At 38.3% G+C, this 27,703-nt stretch overlaps 1 protein-coding gene across 1 annotated transcript; it reads right to left on the reverse strand.

Annotated features, from left to right (window-relative positions):
* On the reverse strand, positions 1-27,703 carry ZNF365 (zinc finger protein 365). The gene is made up of 5 exons (XM_072423967.1): positions 27,653-27,703; positions 22,692-23,432; positions 15,363-15,543; positions 10,658-10,695; positions 1-8,771 (listed from the first exon to the last, which is right to left on the reverse strand). Exons 2-5 carry the CDS (start codon positions 23,417-23,419, stop codon positions 8,519-8,521), a joined length of 1,200 nt encoding a protein of 399 aa, XP_072280068.1. The 5' UTR covers positions 23,420-23,432; positions 27,653-27,703; the 3' UTR covers positions 1-8,518.

Genomic DNA, 27,703 nt, shown 5'->3' on the forward strand with positions numbered 1-27,703 from the left:
TGAAATTGGCTTAAACTTTAATGATAGTATTATTGATATTTCAGTACAAGTCAATATTTATGCAACAATTTGTGTTCCAAGAAAAAAATCCAAATCCATCAAATCACTTAATGCTTACATAGACTTTAGTAAATGTGATAAAGAAATCCACAGCAGTATTAGGATAACTTACATTTCTTTAGACTGATATACACTCATCTTTACAAAAATATCTGTACAGAGCTGTTGTGGGATTAGACTATAAATCACAAGAGTGACAAGACAAATCGATTAACAAAACCATATTTGAGGGTATCTTTATTTTAAGAGATTTTTTGTAAATGACACATAATACAACTGCCTAAATAAAACACGAGACAAAGCTGTGTTTGTGAAACCATACCCTGTGCCATCCATTTGAAAAAGATTTATAGCTGATGGGAACATCATCATGTGATGTGTTTGGTAATATCCAATGGACAAGGTCATTGACATCAAACCTTAGCTTTTTATTTGCCAAGATTTTTGAGCAAGTTTTAATAAAACTTAATCTATCTGTATCTATGTATTTATTACAAGATTTGTTATGCAGGCTTGTTACAACTTGAGGTTCTTCAAAACACATAATATAGGAAAGCCCGTACTCTGGATTTACTACCTTCAGCAAGGTAAATCTCACACAATAGTTGAGGGATGTGTGAAGTCCTTAAATTAAATCAGCCATACTGACATGAGATGGTTGTAAGAGTGGGGTTTCTGCCAATAAACTCCATAGAGCACAATAAAGAAGAAACTTCATTCATGTATCATTATGATAAAGTGATATTTGATAAAGTACAAGGATTCGCTCAACTCACATTTAAGGCGGTTTAAGGGGTTCTTCAACTTTGTAACCTTTGTGAAGAATATTTCTGTCCCCACACTGACCTTGATGAATTATCCAGTTGCTCACAATACTATTGGAGGTATTTTAAGATATGATTGATATTGGTGGTATGAGTTAGTTTTGGAGCATGTTACTGAGAGTAAGTTGAAGCAGAGATCCCCAAAACTGTGTATTCTTCTCAGTAGAATGGAGGTTAAGGCAAAAAAGATAGAAGTAGGTTTGTGTTTACTTCTGTCTTAATTTGTTTTTTTGGGCATCACAGCTTAACCATTTTAGGGAACACATACCCTGAATAGGATATATGACAGAAATCCCTCTGACAAGTTTGACTATTAGCTCAACTTTCTTGGTCAAGCTAATGAAAAAATGGCTACATTCTTTTGCTTCCACATGTAAGTGAATAATATTTATTTTTTTAATAAAAAACTCTTTAATACACAACTATCATTATTCTATCAAGTGCAAACTAATATTGAAAAATTAAATAGTGCACATTTAGATTTTTTTTTGTGTTCTAGATCAGCGGTCGCCAACCATTGGTCAGCAAGAAAGGAGAAGGACCCTGCTGGGGGGGCGCACTGGCCACAGCCACGAACCATGTCTTCCGTACAGATCACAGGTTCAGGGCGGGTTGTGTCTCTAGACACTACCCACCACTCTCACATTTCAGGGTCAGACCTGCGATAGTAGAGTGGGTGGGTTCTGGCATGATGACGTCACTCATGCACGGTTTGGAGTGCGTGAAATTAGTGGTCCGTAATGTCCAAAAGGTTGGCGACCGCTGTGCTAGACCCCACATATACCAATTCCAACTAGATCAATAAAACTTTAATCAAGGTCTGCCCCCCTGTTTGTCGTAGTTAGAAGTAACAAGTAATCAAGCTGGTTAAACCTGAACGAAGGCTTGTTTGGGTAACAGGTTAAGTGTTTTTCTGCTCTTTGTACTTACTTTTTACATGTAACAGACATATGGGGGTAGGACAAGCCTGATCTTTTTTTATTTTAGGTCAACTTACTAGTTAATCCATTAGGTATTATTGTTACCCTTGGTATTGTAATGTAATTGCACTGTAACTCTTACACAATTTTGATAAATGTAATATTGGACCTTAGAAAAGCTATGAACAAAATTCATTAGCAAATAGATTTTCTTTTACAATTCTACAGACTAATAAAGTAAACCAGTTCATCCAACAGCAAATGTTAACATACTGCTGGGAACATTGTAGGTCTGTCTACAGCTAAAAGCAGCTGACTATGGTGTGTTCTTAAAGTCTTGTACCAGCTGCATATATCTAAGATTGTAAACCGGTGTAAAAGGATAATATGACTGAAGCAATTTATATTTCAAACCCCAGTAGCAACAAAAGAAAATAAATATATATATTGGGTCTGATTTAATAAAGCTCTCAAAGGCTGGAGAGGATACACATTCATCAGTAAAGCTGAGTGATCCAGCAAATGGACCAGATCTATTCCAGGTTATCTGGATCACCCAGCTTCACTGATGAAAGTGTATCTTCTCCAGCCTTGGTGAGCTTTAATAAATTAGGCCCATTATCTCTGTACCTTGCCTTCATGTACAGGAAAGAGTGGTATTACACTGTAGTAGCAGATGATGCTTATTATTTAATAATGGGAAAGAAGCTTAGAAGGATGATATTGTTCATCTAATGATCATGATCATTTCATATTTTAAAAACATGCAATATTAATCATTAACTAGTTTGAAGTAAAATGAATGTTGGACATGGTTCAAAATCAGATGCTATCTTTCCTTTCCTACAAGATAAAATGTAATCTTTGTGCCAGTTTACAAGTGTATTACAAAGCAAAAAGTTATTAGGACTGAACCATGACGCTACATGTCACATATTAGGATATTTCAATAACATGCAGCTCATAGGCACCCATTTAAAGCTGCACGATCATTTTTTAGCAGTTTATTTAGCAAATTGACTCATCAGCCAATGTTCTTCACACTAAAGTGCACAGTGCATGTAACCAATCAAATATAAAGGTGTTAGAATGCCATGCCAAGTCTAGTTATAGCTAGGATTTGATTGGTTACTTGTCAATGTTTCAAATTTTTTATGTAAGAAATCTAATCCCTATTAGGATGACCACTATAAGCAGCTGACAATGGAATATTTGCATTTTTATATTTTCACATTTTTAGTTAAATGCTTAGGTAGCATGTTTAGTATTTCAGCTAATTAATGGGTGTAACAAAGACACCGCTGTTTAGCTTTAATAAAGATAGAGACAATGGGCCTGATTTATTACAGCTCTCCAAGGCTGAAGAGGATACACTTTCATCAGTGAAGCTGGGTGATCCAGCAAACCTGGAATGGATCTGGTCTCGAATTTAAAACATTTGTTAACAAATAGCAAATTACTCCAAATCCATTCCAGGTTTGCTGGATCACCCAGCTTCACTGATGAAAGTATTCTCTCCAGCCTTGGAGAGCTTCAGTAAATCAGACCCAATAAAGAAGCTCATTATTGTTATTTTAGCACCAACCTAGATAATGATTGTCAGTGAAGATTGTCATTAATTCAGGTTGTATTAGTAGTAGTTAGTCACATTCAATGTTGAAGACATTTCACAGCTTTGTCAGTTCTGAAGTGATCAACAATCTTCCTATAAGATTATACTTTATGTGTTCGTAACCCAAAAAAACTCCCTTGTCTTGTCCTTTTAAATTGGTAATGGGGTATTTCATGATTTATTTATATACCTAATGAGACAGATAACAGATAGTTAGGAATTTCACTTGTCATGTCCATGTCTGCCTACAAAGGTCACTATATTTTATGGTAGCATGGTTACATTTAAAAAATGAACAATTATTAACAAGTTTCCTTGCTATGGTGCTTGGATTTTTGAAGCAATTTTAGTGTTTCATCCAGTTAGTGGGGTGTAACAAAAGTTCCCCCGCTAGACTGTAAACCAACAGACCCAACAAAGCCTTTGTTACCTCCTTGGTGCTCTACAGCAGCAGTTATTATGTAAACCAAAACTGTCATCAACACACTTCCGTTGTTGTCACATCAGCACCAACCCAGATGAATATACCCTGCAGAAATGAGACTTTCCAAGGCTCTACCAGGGAGGGACCACGGTGAGCGAAGAGACCCTGGGAAGGTATACCTAAATTTCTTAAAGCTTTGATGCAGTATTATACTGTCATTTTGAACATGTAAATATAAAAAGAATGTAGCCTTTGCTTACACAGCAGAACTTGCTGACCCCATCTAAAATCTAAAACATCATCACAATAGTATAACACAATAAACACAAATGCAACTTTTAAACTTTGCAAAATATATTTGCTATGTGTCAGTTTTTCAATTACAGGCATAGATTTGTTCTGGAGGTGTCTAAAGACACACAAAAAAAATATTGCCCAATAAAAGGGTAAGTGCAAACAATACATGCTAACATACTTAACATGGCTAGTCCTTATACTTCTTATTTGACCAAGATGGGTACTAGTGACAGGAGTATAGAGGTATAATGTAAGATACCCTAATAATTGGGCAAAAGTGTTCATGGACAAAACACTTCGACAAGCAGTACACACAAGTATATTGTAATATATACAAAGGCGATATCTCCTTTATTATAGTAGCCATGGAAACATATTTCCTAGAAAGTGCCAAATGCTAGACAATTATAAATATTCCATTGCAGCTTTTCTACAAAAATACACATAAAACATGCTCATTAGATATTTTGCCTGCTATGTGTAGTGTACGGCTAACAATATAAGGGCACACGTACACCTACAGAAAATCTAAATCAATATCCTTTCAGGTGCTTTGGAGTTGATTTGACTTGGTCCACCTATATGCTTTTGATTTTTTCAGGGGATGATTTGAGATGCTTTGTGCTGATTCAAGTTACTTTTTCATTCGCATATGGAGAAGAAAAGTGTTCAAATGTATATCAACCATAACTGGGAAATTAGAATTCTATGGTGAAATAAAGCTTTTGACTTTTTTTTCTCAAATAATTTTAAATATATTTTTAGATTTAAAGGTTTGAGAGTTTTAAACAAAGATTTATTTTTAGTAAGTGTTGGAAATCCTTCATGGAAACTCTAAGCACACTAACTAAATTGTTTAGGAACTGTTTGGCTAGTAGTGTAGCTCGCACCCTTGGCTCTCTAGAACTAAGATTCTAAGCTGGAATCTTAATCAGGGGCCTATCTGCTTGTGTGTTCTGGCCATGTTTGCATGGATTTCCTCCCAAATCCCCCCAAAAATGCATTTGGGTTGACTGACTTGTCCTCTAGGCTGGCATTAGCCTGTGTCAATACCAGAAACTATGGCAGTAACATTAGATTGTGAGTTCGTTTGAGGAACAGTTAGTGAAATGACAATAGACTTGACAATGACTGCATAATGCCAGCACTATATAATGACATAATAATAATAATTTATTTACAAATGTCAATGTCTGAAATTCTATATGATGAAATCTATTTACAGAAAAATATTATATTCTTTTTTCAAGTACTTTAATACCAGTATGCTATTCACAGCCTCGCACAATGTAAGAATACAGGAATATTACAATATTCTTTCCAGTGTATCAGGTAGTATGTTAGTTATTTTCTCCCAGTTTTATAAGAATAAGGTCATAGTGGTAAGATTAAGGTCTGCATTAGATGAACTTAAGAATCTCCACCCTCTTTTGTTTATGGATATGTTGGTCTTCCATTGGTCCACATTTATAAGGTGTAGGGATATACTGAAAGAGAGTGAGTCTATTAGTGAGATTCTTTTCCTGCTTGCAAATTCCTATAATTCACGCTCTTCCAGTTTTGGCAAGACTTTTTATACCTTAGGTGTAGGGTTCGGTATTAATATTGCATTGAATGATTCTACATATATATCAAACATGGTTCACTTATACACAGATATTAGAAAATGATTCAAATGATAATGTGCAAATAAAGGGAATTAAAGGCATACAAGTGACCCATCCTACCTACCCCCATCAATTATTTAGGATGGCAGGATAACAAGTTAGCTTATCAAAATTTGTAATATAAAGACAGCATAAATACCCTGGATAAAGTGTACTCTGTAAGACTTGAAACCCACCGCAAAGGAATATTACACATCTGCAAATCAAGTCAAAACATTCAAGTTTGTGTTCATCTGAATGTAGTAACGATATATGAAAGTATGTAACATTTTGAAAGGTATTCATTTTCATATCTCACTTTAAGTTATGAACATCTAATATTCTTTTATTTTTTTAAAGGGTACATCCCTTATGCATTTACACTACTTTGGTTTGCCTGTTTACTGGCAGCCTAAGAAGCAGTGGTTGATTCAACCTACCACAGTCCAAACATTTACTCGGGCACATACAAGACTTATATGGGTGCATGCAAGACTGGCAACACTTGACAAATCAGCCATATGACTTTAGCAAGCAACTGAATCATTTGTTGATGTTTCATGTGAACCTGATCAGGTTATGGACAATATAAAGAAGCTCTCAATGATCTCCATCACTTCAGGCACTATGGAGCAATTCATGCTCAAAGTTAACAGCAGAACCACTGAACATCAACTCACCCAATTAACCCCCTAAAGCTTTGACAGCGCAGCCTTTCAGCTTTCTAATATCTAATGTAAAGGCAAATCAAAAGCTCTGGGTGAGTGAAGAGGAGCTGAGCTATTAATTACTAGAACAACTATAGTGATTTTTCTGTGTAGGAGTGACTTGCTCCACAGTGCCTGCATTTAGGTCAGTCAAAAAGCAACACATTTTTGTTTGTTAAGAATATAACAATACTAGACTGTCTTCAACCTGGACACAGGCTCACTTTAAGTTCTTGGATACCGATGTCACAAAAAGTCATGCATAGAAAATGCCTGGCTATGTTTATTCCATCTTCATGAATGTGTAGTACACAAATTATATGCTTATATAAATAGTTTAGGGGCCTCCATAACACCTAATTCAATACCAATTATTTCTAAAATAGCTTTACAAACACCTACTCTTACTAGAGAAAGGCAACCTCTAAAAGTGCAGATTCACAAAATTACTCACTGTACAATGGTCTTTTATACAGTATGAGCTTAAGTGCTATACAAAAGGTCAGGTGTGTACCAACCACATCTCACCTTAGTCCTACAGTGTAATGTCAGCAATCACTGTCACCCTGTACATAAGAGGAACACGTATTAACTAATGGCCTTTATTAACTAAAGCAACGTAAAGGTGCAAAACCATAGCTAACTGCAGCAACCAATCAGGCATTATATTTTATTTTTCTTACTGCTGTAACCTGAAAATGTTATAGCATGCTACAGACTAAAGCACATCATTGCTCTTTGCACTTCTATTTAATATAGGCCAGACAGTGTGATAGCTAAAGAGTAAACACAATTTTCATTAGACTTCAAGTCAATCTTTCTTTATAGATATATATTTATATATAAATATCTAAAATAGCATTTTATATTTACCAGCACTGTACAGTACTGACTATTTATGTGCAAATCATGGAATGTAAGCAATAAAAAATTGTATGAACATACACTAGCAATATTCTTCCTCCAGTTTTAAGAGTTCCACCTAAACTGGCATTCCAGTTTCAGATAGAGGCTCATGGACAGAGAACTCCAAAAAAGAGGTATACCCACCAGAGTTCCTAAAAGTTTCACCTTTATCAATAAGTGTTGCTGCATTCTCTGATTTTTAAAATCTAGAGTAGCCTTTCACAAACTTTGTAATACGAGGGAACCCATAAAATAACTTTCATATCTTCAAGGAACCCTTTCTATAATTCACAGGTCACAGAATATTATTATGGTGATCAGAATGCATTTTACATTACTGGGAAAAATGTCACCCCTACTGATAGCTAAAAAAAATTATAGGTGTCAGTGGTAACTGACCTGAGAAGTATAAATTGCTCATTGCTCAAAGAACCCCTAGCACCCTCTGAAGCAGTGGTCGGCAACCTTTCAAACCTCACGGACCACTAAATCCATGGAATCCTGACCGCGCATGTGCGGGGAGCCGTGAGTGAGTCAAAGGGGAAACTTCCCCCAGAGTGACGTCATGATGCCAGAACCTGCCCACTCTCCCATTGCAGGCTCAGACCTGCTAACTAAACATCCTGGGAGGGACAGTTGTGTCCACAGCCCTGTGCTACTGTCCCCCTAGGATGTTTAGTAAGCAGGTCTGAGCCTGGGATGGGCATGAGTGGGCAGGTTGTGTCCATATAAGGACAGAGCAGGGACCACCAAAATTTTCCCGAGAACCAACGGTTGGTGACTGCTGCTCTGGAAGAACCATGGGGTTCTACAGAAACCTAGGTGAGAAACACTGCTCTAGAGTAAGTAGAATGTGTAAGTAAAGCATTAAAGGGTTTTCACTGGTGGGTAAACCTGGAGACTCAGGTGAAGAGATGTCACCATACAGATCTCAGAGATACATCAGTGAAGGAAATAATTTGATGGGATTCAGCCAAAACTGCAGAACCCTAACATACAATGGCAACGAAGATATGTATTGCTGTTCCCCAGATTGATTTAAAAATTTTTAAGGAAAAAAGTTAACCCCATGAATTGTGAAGGGACATCTGTTTCTGTACAAAATGTAAACATGGTGGTACTTTAGTACTGTTTATGAACGTTATTACACATGCATATCTTTTTCCCAATTTTTGACTTGTTGTGAACCTTTCTGGCAGAGCCTGAAGAGTCCACCTTCTTCTGGGGTTTCCATACTTCTCGGCAACTTTCTGAGGACTCGTGTAATAACTTCATTGGTTGGATTCCGACACGATTCATGTAACTGCGACCTTTCTGTGCAGACTGAGGTTTGACATCATGCATGTTGTTTACCAAATGGAAACTTCCTCGGTTCCTGAAAAATAAATGTAACATACCAAGTGTTATATTCCCAAATACTAACACACCTACCCTAAATAGGTCAAAAGCTCCAAGAATAGAGTGGTGTAGTGTTTTTCTTTTTTACTGTCTTTATCCTACTGGGGAGATCTACCTTTACTTCTGTTCCTATCAGGACAAGACAACAAGAAATAAGTGGTGTCACTGTCACGTGATCGGTGCTAGCCATCACCAGAAGTGTTCCCTTTGATAGATGTTCCTTGAATGCCTGTTTTAGTAACAGCTTAAAATTAGTTTTTCTCTTGTTTTAAAACTGATCCCAGCATAATCAAGAGAAATCCACAAAAACAGTGGCACAAAGAGTCAGTAGGGAGTAGCTAGTGCATCTGCAGTGCTGGGTTAGTGTCTCCTCCCCTCCATTGTGTCTAAAAAGATTCCACCAAGAGACCTGGACATCATATTTGTTTTAGGAATACATCAATTAAAAATATAGGAAGAAAAAAAACATACAGGATGGTTGAGAAGCAGGAGGACAGAGATGGGAGTGGTGACAAAAAGAGCAATACAAATTTTACAAAAGTTTTGGCTTTTTATACACTTTTGTTACTAATTGCAGTGAGTGTATTAATGTGCAGTATAATCTTCATATATCCACTGTTTTTCCACTCTATTAGGTCCATGGTCAAGTGTCTCAAACGTTGACCATGGAGATGTGTCATCTAAACCAGTGATTTTCAACCACTGTGCCGTGGCACACTAGTGTGCCATGAGAGATCTTTAGGTGTACCGTGGGAAATGATCTAATTACCATTGTCGAGTGTCTGTGCTGTAGTGACTGGCAGAGTAATGTAATACTCTTCCATGTCAGTGGGTGGCAGTAGGTAACAGTTTTCTTGTTTATTCTTAGAGACAAAAGAATTAGCTACAGAGTGTCATTTTGTAACATTTTTGATTTGTGGTGTGCCGCAGGATTTTTTCAATGTAAAAAAATGTGCCGTGGCTCAAAAAAAGTTGAAAAACACTGATCTAAACAACCGTGACCATGCTGGAGCATTAAAAAAACTGCAGGTTTTTTGAAGATTTTGACACACTGATGTCTATGTTAAAAATTACGTTGACAAGTATCTCCAACACCTATTTCACATTACAAAAACATTTTATGGTCTGATGAACCACCATTTTTGATGGTATGAATTTGATTTTACAATAGATTTTGCACATTTGTCATTACTAAGATGCCACATACAGCATAACCATAAAATATAACACATAAAATAACAAAATCATATCAATCAAATCATTCAAGTGCCATAAGATATTTGGAAAAAAACATTACTTTCAGAGGCAGGAGATCATTCCCTCTCTTTCCATCTCATACATGATAAGTTTATTGTTTAGGGGCTCTATTTATAAAACAGAGAACCTGACATTCCCCAATCATTCCCTGGTGGGCATTAATTGCCATTGAAGCACATGGACCTGGATGATTGCCAAAAGGGAATGTTTGAGGAAATTTCTGATTACCTGTTTTATAAATAGGGCCCTAGGTGTCCTTTGACCAGCCATTAATAATGTCCCATAGGAGGCAATGTCCTTGCAAATACTAATTTTCTGAATGTCTATATTTGCACATACATTTCAGCATAAAAGACACCAACTGATGTTTTAAGTTGGCTACTTTTGGCTTTACTTTTTAAGGTGAAGAGAACTTTAACAAATGGTATCGGCCTACAGGTTTACTTTACAGGATTCTTAAACTTGGTGACCGATAAAATATATTCTGTAAAAAAAGTATATTATAGATATAAAAATATTAAAAAGAGAATCATATTAAAATCAACAACATGAACAATATAATAATACAAAAGATTTAACTGTAAATAAAGAATAAATGATACATACAGACACTTGTTCTTCCTGCTTGCCTGAAAATGAACAACCTGTGGAAATAGGCATATAAACATGCTGTTACGTATACATTATTTGTATCATATAAAATCTATATATAATGTTGTAGCACCATCACAAGGGATGTACAGTAAAAATGAGTCTATTTTAGTAAAAGATTTGGTTTATAAGTTCTGCAAAACTTTCCTGTTTTTACTTTAGATTTAAATAAAACCTAAATACCATAAGCATAACTTTATTGAAGCTTGTGGACATGACTAAAGTACCATAAATGGATTTACCCACATCCTCAGCTCTGTTTAGCAAAAAATTTCTTCTGCAAGTCATGCAGACTGCCCCGCTCCGCCCATTAAGCCTCTGCCTCGCACACAAGGAAGCAGGGAAGCCCTGTTTGTATCTAGGAGTCATTCATATGTTGGATGTCATTAACCCGGGGACTACCTGTAATGCACTTAAAATTATTCTCTTTCCAATATGCTAGGCAATACTGAATATGTGCTTCATGTTCGTTATTTTATGTCTAAACCCTACACAACGTTTGGGTTTTTGGGTGTGCTTGAGGGGCCAAAGAGATGATAGTAAATTTTTTTTAATTACTTTGATTTTTTTTATTTACCTTTAAATTTTTTATCCTTTTTTTATTCACTAAACTTTATTGCTATGAAAAGGGTGCTAAAAGGCCCCATATGTAAAAGAATTGGAAAGGGTTGCAGGTTTTATTAATAATATTCTTGTGTCTGTTAGATCACTTATGTTTTCCCTGTTCTAAGTTCTTAATAAAGCAGACAATACACCCTAATGTATTGCACAGATGTGATCTGTCAGCATCTAAATCAATGGCTAACCCGTGTACATGCTAAATGTGCATGCTTGGTGTGCTAACATGCATAGGTACTATACATTTACGGAACACATTAAAAGGCATGTTGATGCTTGTTAGTGTTTGTTTAAAGTATTTTCCAATGCAGTTTGCATAACAAATTTTTTATTAGTATTACTAGTATTTTTATGTGCAATACAATTTGTTTTTACAAACGTTTTAAAGCTTGTCCTTTGATTTCAATAGTAAATTATTAGGCAAAGGAAGATTCCAATTCTAAAAGATTTTAAATGTTTATAAGGAATCCATGTACTGTATCTTATATTTAGGCTATACAAGTAATGTGATTTTAGCAAACTTTCTACACCAGTTCAAGTCTGTCAACAGCTCTATTAAAAAGGTTGTGTCACTAAGTAAACAGTTCAGTACTGGAAACACAATGTCTGGGCGATAATGTATGCTTATTTAGTCTGCAAGAATGATGTCTGATATGTAGTAAGCTATTTTATGGTCTGCCTAAAAATCTAAAATGTGACATGAAAATAAGTTGTAAAGAATTAAAAAAGCATAACAAAATATTTACTTACATCACAACATAATATTTATAAACAACACATGTGTGTGTAAAAATAGTGAGGAAATGTGGCACCTTTAGGTGCTTCCTTATCACTCCTGATAGATCTTTTCAGATCAATCACAAAAGATCCTTTCCAACGACAAAGGTCTGATATATGTAGGTAGCCTTAAGGTGCGTACACACTTCCAATTTTTATCGTTCCAATCGAACGACGAACGATCGATTGGGCAAAAAATCGTTCGTAAAAAAGTAACCAACGACGCCGACGAACGAGGAAAATTGTTGGAAACGAACGACCGGCGGATCGGATTGGACGACGATCGTTGAACATCGTTCGTGTGTACGGTCGTTCGTTGATCGTCCATGTTCAGAGCATGCGTGATGAACGAACGTCCGTTCACTTTCCTGTCGTGCACATAGTTCCTCTATCGCTTAAACGATCGTATCTATTGTGTGTACAATATCTACAAACGATCGTGTCGTTACCTCTATGTGCAGGATCGGTGCTATACGATCGTTCATATATATCGTGCAGGAACGTTCGTCGTTCGTTTTCCGACGATAATAATTGGAAGTGTGTACGTAGCTTTACTCTTCCCTGGTCTATCCTTAACTAGAGCATATTTACTTGGTAGTTTACTTTAAAATTTCTGATCTGTCCTTTTAACAAAAGAAAAAAAACTACACAAGTAAAACTAGTGCATTTTGTTGTTTTCAGCGGAAATTGTAAAGTAAAAAGCATCATGAGCAGCAAAGAAAAGTATTACGGTCTATTATAGACCAAGTCCATTACATTTTTTACGGAAGTCTGGATAATTTCACTATCCATTTCCTAGCCAAAAATAAGGAATGAGGCTTTCAGCGAAGCCATTACTCTCAAATCAATTTCTTGGAAATCATTGTTTGCACTACAGATATGGGTTTTAATAAATCAAAAGTATAGTAAAGTAGGTAGGCATATAAGAAATACAATGCATACACAGGTCAGCTCAACAATCTATGCAATTCTCCTTTTATTGTATATGTGATGATACTTCTGTCAAGTGGAATGTTCCTGTTAATTTCAGCCTAATACTTTTAACCAAAGAACTTTTTTGATAATGACACAAATACTTTTACTGTTAGTACAGCACTAATATGTTGGCGCTATATAAATCCTGTTCATTTTTATTATCCTTAAAAAAAAGAGTGCAGCACTGCCCCTAATTCAGAGCGCAAAGCTTCCCAGGATACTTACGTCAGGCATCCCAGGAAGCTCTTAGGTGCTTCTCCTGCGCATGCCGGAGGTGTTTGGAGCCCTTTTGTGGAAACACACACACACATGCGCAGTGAGATCGGCAAGTTTTTTTTTCCAACCTATCCGATCTACCCGATCTCATGCATGGGTCGGGTGACATATGGAGAAGAACAGGAAAAGAGACGAAAATGGCAGCGCCTGGCGGGCCAGCTCGCGGGAGGGGGGGGGGGGTGTTTGGAGCCCTTTTGTGGAAACACACACACACATGCGCAGTGAGATCGGCAAGTTTTTTTTTCCAACCTATCCGATCTACCCGATCTCATGGAAGGCTGTGTATACATATGGAAGGTAGGAAGAAAAGAGACGAAAATGGCAGCGCCTGGCGGGCCAGCTGCGGGAGGGGGGGGGGGAGGCTGGGATGACGCAGGACCTGATGGAAGAGACCTCCGGATGGATCGAATAGCCCCGCGGGATTGAAGGTACGTGTATTTTTTTTGTTTTAGGCACTTTTGGCTTTAGTTTTTCTAAAGTTTTTCTTTAAAACAAAATTAAACTCTTCTTTACAAAAGTGTCCTCTATTAAACTGTTTTCTGCCTACCTGTCAGCAAATTTTTAGGGTTTTTAGGGCTCAGTGTAGAGACTTGCCATGATTCTGTGCCAGAATTAGGTACTTCCTGTGAACCTGCGCATGTGTTACATTATCCTGATCTGGCCAACGAAGATGGCTGAATGACAGTTGAAGCGACTAGGACGACTGTAGCCCTGAAGAGTGCACTTTGGCAGGTAAATCATCCCTAATCTGCCAGTGCATAACTAGCCATAATTTTATAGTTGTAATTTAACCTGATTGTAGGAGAGTTTGAGAAATTTAGAAAAACAAAACTGGGCAGGGTTAGCACCAATCCACTGCTATATGTTGTCAGTATATGTCAGGACATAGCTAAAGGTGTTTCTGCATGCTTGTTCAGTCGGTTAGAATAACAACCAAACCACAAGCATTTTCAGAAGAAAGTCAGTAATAGTGGCTCTGTATTAGCCTATTACCAGATGTACCTAAAAAACATTCCCAGGTTTACCTATTAATAATATCCCAGTCTTCTAAGCCATTATTAGAACTTTATCACTTTAATTAGGTAAATGTGAGAAAATTCTGAAAAAAGAGTATTAATAGAAAAAAGAGCTGAACTAGTACGGGACTGGCTTCATACAGTAAATTCACAGAAATGAGTCCTTGTAGTGTTTATTAAAAAGTGTCAACACTGCAGACTAAAAGTGAATATTTACACCTGCACCAGGTTTCCTACAGTTTTTAAAAGTTTATATTAAGGCAAAAATTACATTAGGAAAGTAATATTTTCTGTAACAGGAATTAGCCGTTTATTGAAGCAGTTCCATGTGTAGTCTTTGGATACAGGACCCCGTGCCAATGCACAGTGTGCCTGTAGTCATTTGTTACGACGTTCTATGCCCATCCAAGCAAATTATAAGTAATAGCAGCTGCAAAACATTATATCCGCACATACAGTAAGTGAATGCAAGCTTCTTACATTTTCACCAGCCACCACTTACCAAACAATTCATGCACATATGAATGACAGTGGCTGGGAAATGTATTTTTGGCACAAAAGGAAGGGCATGCCACATATTACACATCACAGCCCAACTTTAGTGGCAGTGGATAGGATATGTGATGTTGCCATGAGCTGCTGAATGTCACCCCTACCCTCCCGAGCCCAGGGTTGCAGTGCCATGAAAAGTTATTCAATTTCAATTAATATTTTTAATGCTTTTTAATTAAAATGATTTTCACTGTATTTAAATTTTATATAGTTTAAATGTTTTTTTAAACAGTGTAACAGTTTTACAAAAGTAACAGTTTTGCTTCCGTGTGTGTATTCAGACTGTCAAATCCATCACTTAGCGCTATTTCTAGTATATAAAGAAAGAAACATCAGATCTACTGACTCTACTTCTAAGCAATTTGAAGGATTGTGCCCACAGTGCACTATGAAGGAATAAATGCCTTCCATTTGCTATATATGAGAATCTTTACACACTGTCTTACCACAGCATCTCCTGCGCTGGCTTGACTGTTTTTGATCTGTCGGTTCTGATAAAATTCCAGCTGCTTTTCTGCAAGTTCCACTCGCTGTAGCAAGTTCTCAATAAACTGCTGGAGTCTCCTTTTCCCTCGTAATTCCTTCTCAGCAGCTGCCTCCAGGAAGTGATTGATAGATACCACTTCTCTAAAAAAGAAGGACACATAATAATGTTCTACTACATATATTGCATTTAGCAGACAGAATTTACACATTTTTTTACATAAAAAGCAATGTCCTAGAATTACAAAATCTATCCAATACAAGTGAGAGCGGATTTCATGGATGAACTTGGGTGTAGGTGATATTCAGGACATAATCAGGACATACCAAAAATAGTGACTGATACTGGTCTAGTATGGAAGAAAAGTCATAAATGTGTAGGCATTGCAACAATAATGATGATATTGGAGAAATCCACAGAACTTTATGTGTTTCATCAATTTTAGTACAATATGGCCAAATTTTACTTAAAGATTAACTCCAGAAAAAGCAAGTATAGTCTAAAACAGGGGTGTCAAACTCAAATCTCAGTGGGCCAAAATTAAAAACTTAGACAAAGTTTCAGGTCAAAATTGAAACTGACCGCTACTACAATTCCCTGCATTAGGAAAACAGTCCAATGCGAGGCTTAATGTTATGAGTGGCTGGAACTCCCTCTTCACTGATATAGCACCAGTACCACAATTGCAGCGGCGGGCCAGCTGCAATTCATATTTAGGATTCCTTTGGGGGCTGAAAAAAAGGACATTGCAGGCCAGATTTGGCACTCCTAGTCTAAAAGAAAGAGGCGCATATATTCCTATTGAATCATGATGTGATTGGTGTATTTCTATCAGATTTGTACAGCAATCAAGTGTGAGAATTTGCTTCTGCACAGGAGCTTGTGATAATATTTGATCATTGCCACTTTCTCTTTGTAAAAGTTGATTGGTCTTGTAACTGCCTCCCTGAGTTTGCAAGTATATTTGGTACATAAAAAGTGAATATTGAGCTAAAGCTCAATAAACTTTCTTTAACTTGATCTCATCTCTGCAATATACTACATACCTAAATACCATTGTTTTACTATCAAACAATATCATTTCATCTTGCTGGACAAAGCTGTAAAATGAGCTGGTTCTGTTTCAAATTGACTGCAATCTTACTTTCTGCCAATTTTGTTACATTAAATCCTATGAATCTGAAACTATTTTCTGACACTAAAAGGCATACTTATTTCTTAAGCTCATCTGAGCTAAATGATGGCTTAACCTTCCTGTGACCTTTTTTAATGTAATGTCATCTGGGTTAAATTGTCAGTAAAGGCAGCCCAGAATAAGGTTTTGTTTGCTAAAGTCTTTCTATATTCAAGTTCATTTTAAAGCCCAAGTAAAGCCACATTGTCAAAGGAATCATGTTGATTAGTGTAAAACATAGGCTCTACCTTTAGGCTGAGGCTACAGTTACAACTGCTCCTATTTTCCATTGTATGTCCTGGGTAATGAAGACCCCAGTGGTTGGTCATTCACGCATGAAATAGCAAGCTCTCCAAACTGTTAAATGAGCCATAATGAAAAACAGTTTCTGGATTGTAAACCACTTTAAGCTTTGCACAGATTATCAATACTTGTCAATAGAAACACTCATTAGTGATTGTTTTTGGAGACAGTAGAATAAACGGTAACTGTATAGACAGTACTGTTTTCTTTCATAGAAGAAAGGACCCCACTGCATTCTTCCAATTAAAAAAAATATCAGTTGCCTTGGTTTTCCAACATGGTGGGTTCAATAAATGACATTAGGGGACTGCTGTAAAGGTGGCAGAGTTTCATCCAAGTCAATCACATTTCTCTCAGGCAACACAAATCTACCATCTGTACCTAACCTAATCCCTTGTTGAATACTCATCTCTCTACCAAATACCTACCTTTCCTAAAACAAAAGGTACTGGCACCAGTTTTAAATATGTTCTTCCCTTCTAATTGAGTGTGGACGCCCCCTTTAAAATAGATGCTACTTAAATGGGCGCCGGGTTTTATTAGATATCTGGGCACTGACATTCCTGGTGACCTTGGAGGAGTAGTTGAACTGAACTTTGTACCACTCCTTAATGTAATACGTAGTGATCTTAAACGATGGAGGCAACAGGCCTTTTCTTGGTTTGGCCAGTGCAATATTTTAAAAATGAACATCATGCCATGTCTTCTTTTTCCACTCCAGACCTTACCTATACGTATCCCTCTCCATTTGTTGCATAAAATTTGCTCTAAATTCCTGAAATTCAACTGGAACACTGAAACCCCCCGCCTTAACAAATGTCTTGTTCAACGCCCGAAAGATCGAGAGGGGATGGCTTTTCCAGACCTGATATTATACCACAAGGCAGAACATCTGACCCGTCTGGTAGACTGGTGCAGACATGCCAGCTTTAAGGGATGGGTGAACTTAGAAGACTGGATGTCTCCTATAATGATGTGTGGCCGCATGGTCATCAACTAAAGATACGGTTGCCTTACGTCGCCTCCCTCCGATAGGTGAAATGCTTAAGGTGGTGGCAAGGTATTTCCGCGCAGAGGGAATCATTGTCTTTCCCTCCCCCATGTCTCCTATACTGGGACACCCCAAGTTCCCAACTAGTGGGAAGGACCCAGTTTTTAAGATTTGGATTGAGTGGTGTTTTTCGGGCTACCCATTTCTTGCACCATTCCACCTGGTCCACAACAGAACAGCTCCAGGTAGATCACTCCCTTCCTTGCCTAGATATAAGAGAAAGATACAATTTCAACACTTTATTTTGTCAATGCCGCCAGCACAGGATTTCAATCGCTCCCTTAGCCCTCTAGAGAGTCTATGTGTTATCGGAGGTCCCTTGAGAGGAGCGCTCTCCTATATGTATAAATTGCAACTGACAGCCCGTGATTCCTCTGTGCCCTATTTTGTTACCAAATGGGAGAGAGAGCTTGACACTAAGTTTACCAAAGATCAGATAGATCCTATGCTATGTTATGGACACAAGGCCTCAATTAGCAACCAGTATCAAGAGACTAATTACAAAATTTCTCACCAGATGGTACAGAACCCCTGATCGGCTATCAAAGCTTTTTTCACAAATAAGCTCAGTGTGTTGGAAATGTGGGCGACACAGGCACATATTTTGGAGCTGCCCTGGTCTGGCTTCATTCTGGGCGGGTGTGGCGGACATTGTACAAAGACTGACAGGAGTGTCGATACCAGACGAACCGGAGCTTGCCCTACTGCATGTGTCGGCAATGTCGAGGAAACGCTATAAAAAGTCTTTACCGCGCCATCTGTTAAATGCGGCCAAGGCTTGCATCCCCCCGTTGTGGAGGCAAACTACTCTGCCCACTGTACAGCATTGGATGACCAGGGTGAATGATATACAAAATATGGAAGAGCTTGTGAGATCAGGGGATTGATCCTCAAGTGGACCAGTACGTACCTGGTTTTATTGGGTTGACTTTAAGACCACTGCAGATTATTTGCAGTTACTCTGCCCACCGGCATAAGGATCCTGGCGCTTACACTGTTTGTCCACACACCCTCCCTCCCCCCTCCCTCTCTTCCCTTGTCTGTCCCCCCCCCCCCCTTTTTTTATCCCCCTTCTTTCTTTCTCTTCCTCTTTTTTTTCTGCTTTTTATAAAATCAGTGAATAATGAAACCTGCAACAAGATTGCCAAGTTCTTATAACAGAAGGACTATTGAGTAATTGTTTTCACTACCACAATGTGGCATACTGTGCATTGTTTCCATATGTCTTTTTTGCAACGTATATTATTACAAGACTGTATGCCTCCTTCTTGTTTATATTTCATACTGTTTTCTACTTATGACGGATTGAGTTCTGTATATGTCTGTTTTTATTGGTTGCTAATAAAAAAAAAAAATAGATGCTACTGTGGACCAAAATGACGTATTATCCATCCATATTTTCCGTATATGTTGTTATGCTGAATATGATTTATTTATACAATGTTATACAATTACCATGCAGCATAATGCAGATTACCCTGTTCCCCAATAAATAGTGTTAACTGTAAGTATGTCTTAAGAGCTTTAAAAGATTTCCAGTGACTCATATAGAAATCAGGCAATATTCATGTTATGTAAGTGAATTAAACCAGCCATCTCAGAAGGAAACACAGTGAATTGCAGTATTTACTTTATTCTTCATCTTCTGTATGTCATAGCGCTTACACTGAAAAACATTTGTCTTGGCAGATGAAATTCTTGTATGTTTTATTTTTTCTAAATTCACTGTTCTTTTCCAGGAAAGTAAAAAAAAATCATGTTATAACAGCAACCTAACAGATCTGTTGTTTTAGGATTTTTTAATACATGATTAAGTCATATGTACTATTTCTGTATGTTTTATACTCTGATTCATCTAGCCATGATATGTGATATTGCATTGGAAAAGCGGTGAAATCAGTGAAATTATCACCAATTATAATTTGGCTTGACTTATCAATGAGGGAAAAGTTGCAGATGTTTTTATTATCTTGCATTTTCCCTTGGCAGTTGTGAAACTTGTATAACAAAGACCTAGTAAAGTAAACCTAAAACTAACCCAAAACAAAAATATCACACTTACCTTCAATCTCGCAGATCAGTCTATCCTTTGGGAGGTTTCTTCCATCAGGTCCCGCATCGTCCCGCTATCTGTCTTCGGCCCAGCAGAGGGAGAGCCAGGCACCGCTATCTTCTCCTCTCTCCTGTGTTTTTCTTCCTACATCACCTGATCTCGCACTGCGCAGGCAAGAGACCGGTTAATGTAGATTGGGATAAAAACTTGCCAATATCACTGCGCATGCATGAGATCAGCAATTTTTTTCCCTATTGATGAAAGGACTTCTTCTGCGCATGCCCGAGATGCTTAGGCATGCGCAGAAGGAGCAGCCAAGAGCCTCCCAGGACGCGTGACAAAGGTATCCCAGAAGGCTCTGCGCCAGGGGTCGGCAAATTTTTTGGACTACTAGGCCATTTCAGGAGGTCAAGAAGGCACACTAGGTCAGAAGAAACAGGGTGTTCAAGGAAAGTTTTTTTTCCAATGGTGACTGCAGGCAAGCAGCCTCAGTCTATCGCTTATCCGCGGTTTAGCCTCTGTATGTGTGCTTGGCATCGAAATGCTCCTTAAGATTCGACCACTTGAAAGTGCTATTGGCGTCATTGCACACTAAACACAGGCCTTTGTTGCTGCGTTGGACGCAAAAGAATTTGTCAGTCCATTCGGAGTGGAAGACACGACGTTCGAGGTCAACTTTCTGGAGACTGGTTGCTGCGCATTGCTTCTGCTGTTTGGGCATAGTATTTGGGGTCACTGTGTGGGAACTCGATGATATCGCGGGAACTCGCAATAACGCAACTATTCAATTAGGCCGGGTCCAACAATAAATAACTAGGGGGCGTTAGGCCGGACTGGAATACTGGCTAGGCAGTATCCGAACGGAGTTTGCCTACCTACATAGGCAATCGAGAATTAAGGGGGCGGTGCTGCACCCTTTTTTTTCTATTTTTTAAACACTAACACAATTTTTACTTTAAATAAAAGGGTTGTCTACCTTTTATGTAAAAGTAAAAATTCTGAGTTTAGGTACGCTTTTAAGTCAATGGGTGCTCCGTGTCAGTTCATTAAAAAACATCCCTGAAAATCTGGCCACTATCTCTGTGACATTTCATCTTTATTATTACAGATGAGGGAGGGTTTTGTGTTATTCAATGGTACTGATTGGTTGCTACAGCCTGAGCAACCAATCAGGAGCACTGCCTAAAACTGGATGACACTTATTGGTTATATTTTAGGACATGGTTAGAGCAATGCACATTGCTGCATGTCATGTGAAGAGTTTTATATTTATAATGACACCCAACACACACATACCATTGCATAACATTCACCATTGGTCTATTTCATCACTTTATCAGCCTACTGGAAATTGCAGGTTACCTCAGTGCAACAAATATTGGTCAAAATACAGTATAATAATATATGTGGTAACACACTATAATTGAGTAGAACATTGTGAGAGAGCCATCATGCTAAAATCATTGACTGTTTTAAAAGGAAACTTAAATGAACTTTGGCTTAGCTGGTAAACATAAATCAAAATGATCATGTCACTAAAACCAAAAATGTGACACAGTAACAAATGCAGGGTCTGTCTGGCAGGGCAAACCACACTACAAGGGATGTGATATCTATCACAATCAGAAGTGTTAAATAGCAGCAGGCCTCCTAGCTTTACCACAAAGCAAAACTTAGGGTAAGTGTTACTTTTATTGTTAAAGTTGCCACCAATTTATCTATTTTATCAATTTATTTATATTTTGCCTTCTTTCTTCTTTCCCTGTATATCAACATTCCAATTAGATTTTAAAATGAGGTCTTTCTATTTCCATGGTATGATCTTATTTTAGAGCCAGAAATGTCATTATGTTTCTCTATGAGATGTAGGCAGATCATGGCTAGTGGAAAGGACTGACAGGGTGCTGTAGATCACTTCCTGAAAACATCACAGTACTGTGTTCTAGTACTTCTCAAGAGCCCTCAGCTCTGATAAAAGTAATGAGCTGACTCTCCGGAGCAGTTATACAATTATCAAAAAAACTGGAGCAGTGGGCATTTCTGGGCAGGCTGAATTTAAACATACACATATATCGAAAGATGTGAAATCTAGTGAATGAAAATGGTGGACCAGGGTGGGTGTGGGTGGCAGTTTTTGTAGTCCCCCGTACAAATGCGAAGGAGGCATAACTCCAATACTAAAGTCTTTTTTGCTTTGCTCAATGCTGTGTAAAACCATCAACATGCTTACAGAAAGGGGCAGAGAAGGAATGACTTCTTTGTGCTGTCCTACCAACATTACCCAATTTACAGGATAGGAGAGAAAAATAGAAATTGAGCTTATTCCCCATCCAGAAAGTTGGTAACTTTACTATAATTTTAGAGGAGTAAATCCCTGTGGAATGAGGATGCTTAGCGCTACAAGATTAATTTACCATTTTGGTTTTATAGACAAACACATAAGGCCTAATTTATCAAAACACTCTAAGACTGGAGAAGATAATCTATCATCAGAGAACCTGGGTGATTCAGCAAACCTGAAGTAGATCCGTCAAGAATTGGATTGTCAAGGATTGAAAATTGTTTTAAGAAATTCATTCTAGGTTTGCTGAATCACACAGATTCTCTCATGATATTCCATATTCTCCAGTCTAGGAGCACTTTAGTTATTCAGGCCCAAAGTTTGGACTTTACCAAGTAGATACCATTATTTCCTCTAACAGGTACTTACTCTTCCTTCCTCTGGAGTTCTTGCTCAGATTCTGTCAGTCGCTGGCGAAGAATTGCAATAAGCTCAACAGCCACGTCTACCTGTCGGCTGAGGGCTCTTTCTCTGCGTTGGACCTCTTGCTTCTTCTGAGAAAGTTGTAAAAAGGCAGCTCGGACTTCCAGCAACTCTGACGTTTTTTGGCATAGTTCCTCATTGAGTTTATCGATTTTCTTTTCTATGGTCTTATCAACATTTTCAGTAAGCTGATTGAGCACAGACTTTTCTTGTGGGTCTAACTGAAACTTATTTGTAATAGGATACCCAATAACATAATTGTGGCTTTTGGTTGGATTGTCCAAGAAGGAGCTTTTAACAAGAGGTGAGGCTCGTTCTGATAGGATCTCTGTGGGACTGGTGTTTTTTTTGCTCTCATTCCTTAGGTCACAAAATGTGGGTGAAGTGCTCTTTTGATTTAGTGCATTGTCAATGGATTCCCCCTGGGTTTCATTAAGAGGGTCTGTGGAATTTTTAAGTTCTGTCTCTTTCAAGGAACAAATGATTCCCGATTGTCCCCAAAAATATCTTTCTTCATAGCTATGCATATAGTCCATATGAGCCCTCAAAGAGGAGAGGCTTTTGAAACGAGAACTTTCTCCACACTGTGGACAACGAAAAGGCTTATATAGGTTACCATTTCTTACAGAGTCCTGCCACGAGGACTTGTTACCTTCAGATGTTTTCTGTTGCATCACCTTAGTCAACCTGGAAAATATAGATAATAACACTTGAATATACCACATGAAACATAACATGCATTTTACCATAAGTTAACAGTTACTGATTCCTTTCTCTATGAACAATGCCAAAGTGAATTAGGCCAAATTTTAGCAATATGAACCCCTGTACTGCAGCAAGTTTTGAAGAACCCCCAAGTGTCCCCTATGCAATGCTAGTTAGCTAACCTGGGTAAGATGTTCCCTATTCAGAAAATTCATGAGCAGCTTATACTTTTTCCAACTCTAGCTTTTGCCTTACTCCTAAATTCTGCATTAGTTTTCATCATCATTAGACTTATTCAATTCTATTCCATTATTATATATGGGTCTAACTCTGGTTGGAAGCAAGAAGATGTTTTCTTAACAATGGCTGCTCAGCATATCTGCCCAGCATCTGTGGCATCAAGTAACAGTGTTCCTTCTCATATGATTCTTCAGGCAAACAGAAGGAGAACAAATATGGTCAGCACTCTTTGTTGCTTCCCACAAGTAATAGTGGGTGCTCCCAGGGTACCCATAAACAGAAAAATACTTGTCTGAATGTAGTGATTGGCTACCAAGCTGAAATGGAACTTAATTCCTAATACACTTTTAGTTTGCAGCATGCAAGTACAATTTTGCTGCTTAGTAGAATAAAATGATGTATGTAAGGGGGTATATAATTATTTTTTTTTATTTATTAAAGTTTTGGTTAAAGTAGGAAAACTTCTAAATTCAAGCAACTTTAGGCAGGGGTGTAACTAGAAATTAGTAGCACCCCAGCTCCCCCCTACTCAGCAGGTTGTGGCAACCTGTGGGCCCCCATTACCTCTTTCCCCAACCCCTCCAATCAATGTATGAAATAAATCTGCTCAGTATTCACAAATAGTTTATGCAGAGTCAGTGTATATTAACTTCCAAGAGGAAAATATACGATCAGTGACATATGTAATTTACTTGCATATTGATTGTGCAGCAGTTCAGTCATTGACTTTTAAGTGCATAAAATTGATCTGTGTGGCAAAGGTAGCATTATTAACTTTTAAAACATCCACTTTCTGCTAGACATTAGGATTCTTGTTGTATACCTGTATAATTAAGTGTATCAAAGTCCAAATCTAGTATTGTTTTTGGTTGATTGTGGAAGATGTAGAGTCCAGAATTTGTAAAGAGCAACTCTGCAAGGGTTGTTGTTGTTTAGTTTGTTTCAAGGCTCTGGAATGAGAAGGTACTGAGTGGGCCTTCTCATTCCACCCATATACAACCCTGAGTTTAGCTCTGGCCAGACAGGAGGTCTGAATGTAAGTAGTACAGGTTTGCTGTTAGGCCTAGGGAGTGGAATGGCAGATCTGCTGAGGATCTCTGAGTGAACTCTGAACGCTCTTATAAACTGATGTAAGCTACTTTTAAGCTTTGTTTGATTATGCTGAAGAAAGCTGTATTATTTATGGAAATATTTATTAAATATGGAAATTTACCAGCCTTTTTTACAAACTGTTCTGCATGCTTGCTACCAGTACTAATTCTCCGGAATATCACAAGTGGTGCTTGGATGTGGGCAACCGTTTGTGATTAGACTTGCAAAAACTGGCATTTAAAGAGCCAAGTTTCTATATAATTTTATATTATGGAACAATTGGTAAGGCAACTGGCCATGGCCACTAAGCACTTGCAGCAAGCATGAAAAAGTTTTTAAAAAGTTTGTAAAAGTCTTTTTATTTGTTACACAGTGCAGTCCTTTACAGTACAATTTAGGAATAGTTGCATAGTCCATAAATCAAATGTTCAAGTGTTCAGTGTTCAATCCAAAGATACTGCTCCTCAGTAGAGTGCCCATTCAGGCTTGTCTGTAGCCTACCTGCTGCCAAAGGCCTGACAGAACACCTGTGCTAGTTGTAGCCAGATTTCCTGTCTGGCCGAAGCCAAACTCAGGGAATAACCTTGGTGGAATGAGAAGGGCCCACCCAGTACCTTTCTTCCTATTCCACAGTCCAGGGCCCTGAAACTAACTAAAAAACAGCAACTCTTGAAGAGTTGTTCTCTAATAATTATGGACTCCTACCTAGAATAATACCTGTTTTAAAGAGTCCCTGCTCTATATAAGGGGAAACATATCCCCCGTCCAGGACCCACCCAGCTGCTTGGTCATTTGAACTTCAGCACCAAGAACTTTTTAAGAACTGGTATTTGCAGATCTGTCAGTGGGCAACAGTGAAAAGTATTGGACCACTTACTGCCATGGAGGAGCTGCTATGGGGAGAAGCTTTCAGCGGCAGTGGTTCACTGGTATGAGGAAGCAGTTACTGCACCGCAACCTCATTGCCAATCTGAGCATTGTCTAACTTTCTTTGTGTCTTTTTAGTGTTTTAATGCTTTACTACTCAGGTACAGTTATATCCTAACTTTTAGATAGCTGACGATTCAAGAGCAATTATTACATGTAAATTATATCTAGTATTAGTTAGTCACGTTTAAAGAGGAACTAAACTAAAAACAAGAAAATTACACCTTTAATCCAGCAGGTCCCTCGATGGCGCTGGTCCTTCCCACGATCCGGTCACGCAGCTTCCTGGAATTCCTCTTCGTCCCAGCGCAGAGGAAGAGCCAGGTGCCGCCATCTTCGAACTTCACTACTGTCTTCTTCTTCGGTATTTCTTCGTCACCCATACTCGCACAGCGCAGGTGCAAGATTGGGTGACGTAGCCACTGTAAAGGGGAAAAAAAAGGGAGCGCCGATAACACGCATGCACATGCGTGAGATCGGTATCTCTTTACCCTAGAAAGAAAAATGCCCCTTCTGCACATGCCTGTGGCATGTGCAGAAGGAGCACTCAGAGCCTCCCAGGATGCGTGCCGTGGCAATCAAGACCTAAAGGGGCGGTGCTTAGAGTGTTGCTCCTAAAAAACACCAACATTTTTACCTTACATCGATAGATTGTCCATCCTTCTATGTAAAGTAAAAATGTTGAGTTTAGGTAAACTTTAACCAGACTTTTTGTAATGCTGTAGACGTTTCACAGCCGCTTCATCAGTTCTACCAGTATAGGAACTACCTGAACATTACTGTTACACTTACCAACCAAGTATAATTCATTTAAATTAAATATGGATTCCTGCACTTTGCATGTCATGTTAGCCCTGGCATTGCCTTTCTAAAAATATGTGACTCCAGCCTAATAAAATATTGAGGATATTTAGTTATTTCATCTGCAGATCAACATGTATTTTATTTTTAAAGTGTACCTAAACTCAGAAATTTCACTTAACATAAAGGGTAGACAACCCTATTATGTAAGGTAAAAGTTCTGTTTGTTTGTTTTTTAAGTGCAAACCCTTTCTTTTTTAAAAAAAAAGGGTGCCGCACCGCCTAGGCGATTGAGAATGAATGGGAGCTCAAAGCCTCCTGGGATACCTACGTCACGCATCCCCGGAGGCTCTTGGGTGTTTCTTCTTAGTGCACAAGGAACCTTTTGATAAGAAAAGAAAAAATTTGATTTTTCCAACTTACGTCACCCGATCTCGCACCTGGGTCGGGCGACGTAGGAAGAAGGGAAAGATGGCAGCGCATCCAAGACGGCTGCTGGGACGACGCGGGACACAATGAAAGGGACCTCCAGACCGATCGACTGCGCTGCGGGTATGGAGGTAAGTGGATTTTTTTTGTTTTAGGCATTTTTGAGTTTAGTTCCTCTTTATATATCAGAGACGTGGACTTTTCCAAACAACATTTAAAGCATCTATAACAAAACTCATGCAGCTTGTGCAATGTTCTGCAAACCGGTTATTGATTTCCTGGGATAAGTTTATATATAGGTGTGCGTGAGACCCAAAATAAACCAAAAAATGATCACATGACCGTGTTCCTTGGAGACCTGTAACTATGCAAACACAGCTATGGCAACCGTCTATAAAGGAACGCTTTTATCATTCATGCAATGAAACAAATCTTGTATTGCAATCTTCACCTTCCTGATCCTACCTATAGGACTCAGCTGCACAATGAGGATTCTGGTCCATATGGATGCTGCTCTGCTCATAAATCAAAGAGAAGTGTCATGGCTGTCCTGTTCTGTGTGATGATGGAAGGGGTTAATGTAGGAGAGACATGCTCTTTCTATGTAGGTCTTTATTGAATGTTTGTAAACAGACATGGGGTGACTACATGTGAGAGTGTGTCATCATTACCCCTTCTGCATCCATAATCACAGCAGGAAACTGCACACTTACCCGACTTGTTGCTGATGCTGCTGGAAAAGCCTTTTACAGCAAAGCCGTAAA

This window comes from Pyxicephalus adspersus, chromosome 10, assembly GCF_032062135.1.
Source record: "Pyxicephalus adspersus chromosome 10, UCB_Pads_2.0, whole genome shotgun sequence".
NCBI lineage: Eukaryota > Metazoa > Chordata > Amphibia > Anura > Pyxicephalidae > Pyxicephalus > Pyxicephalus adspersus.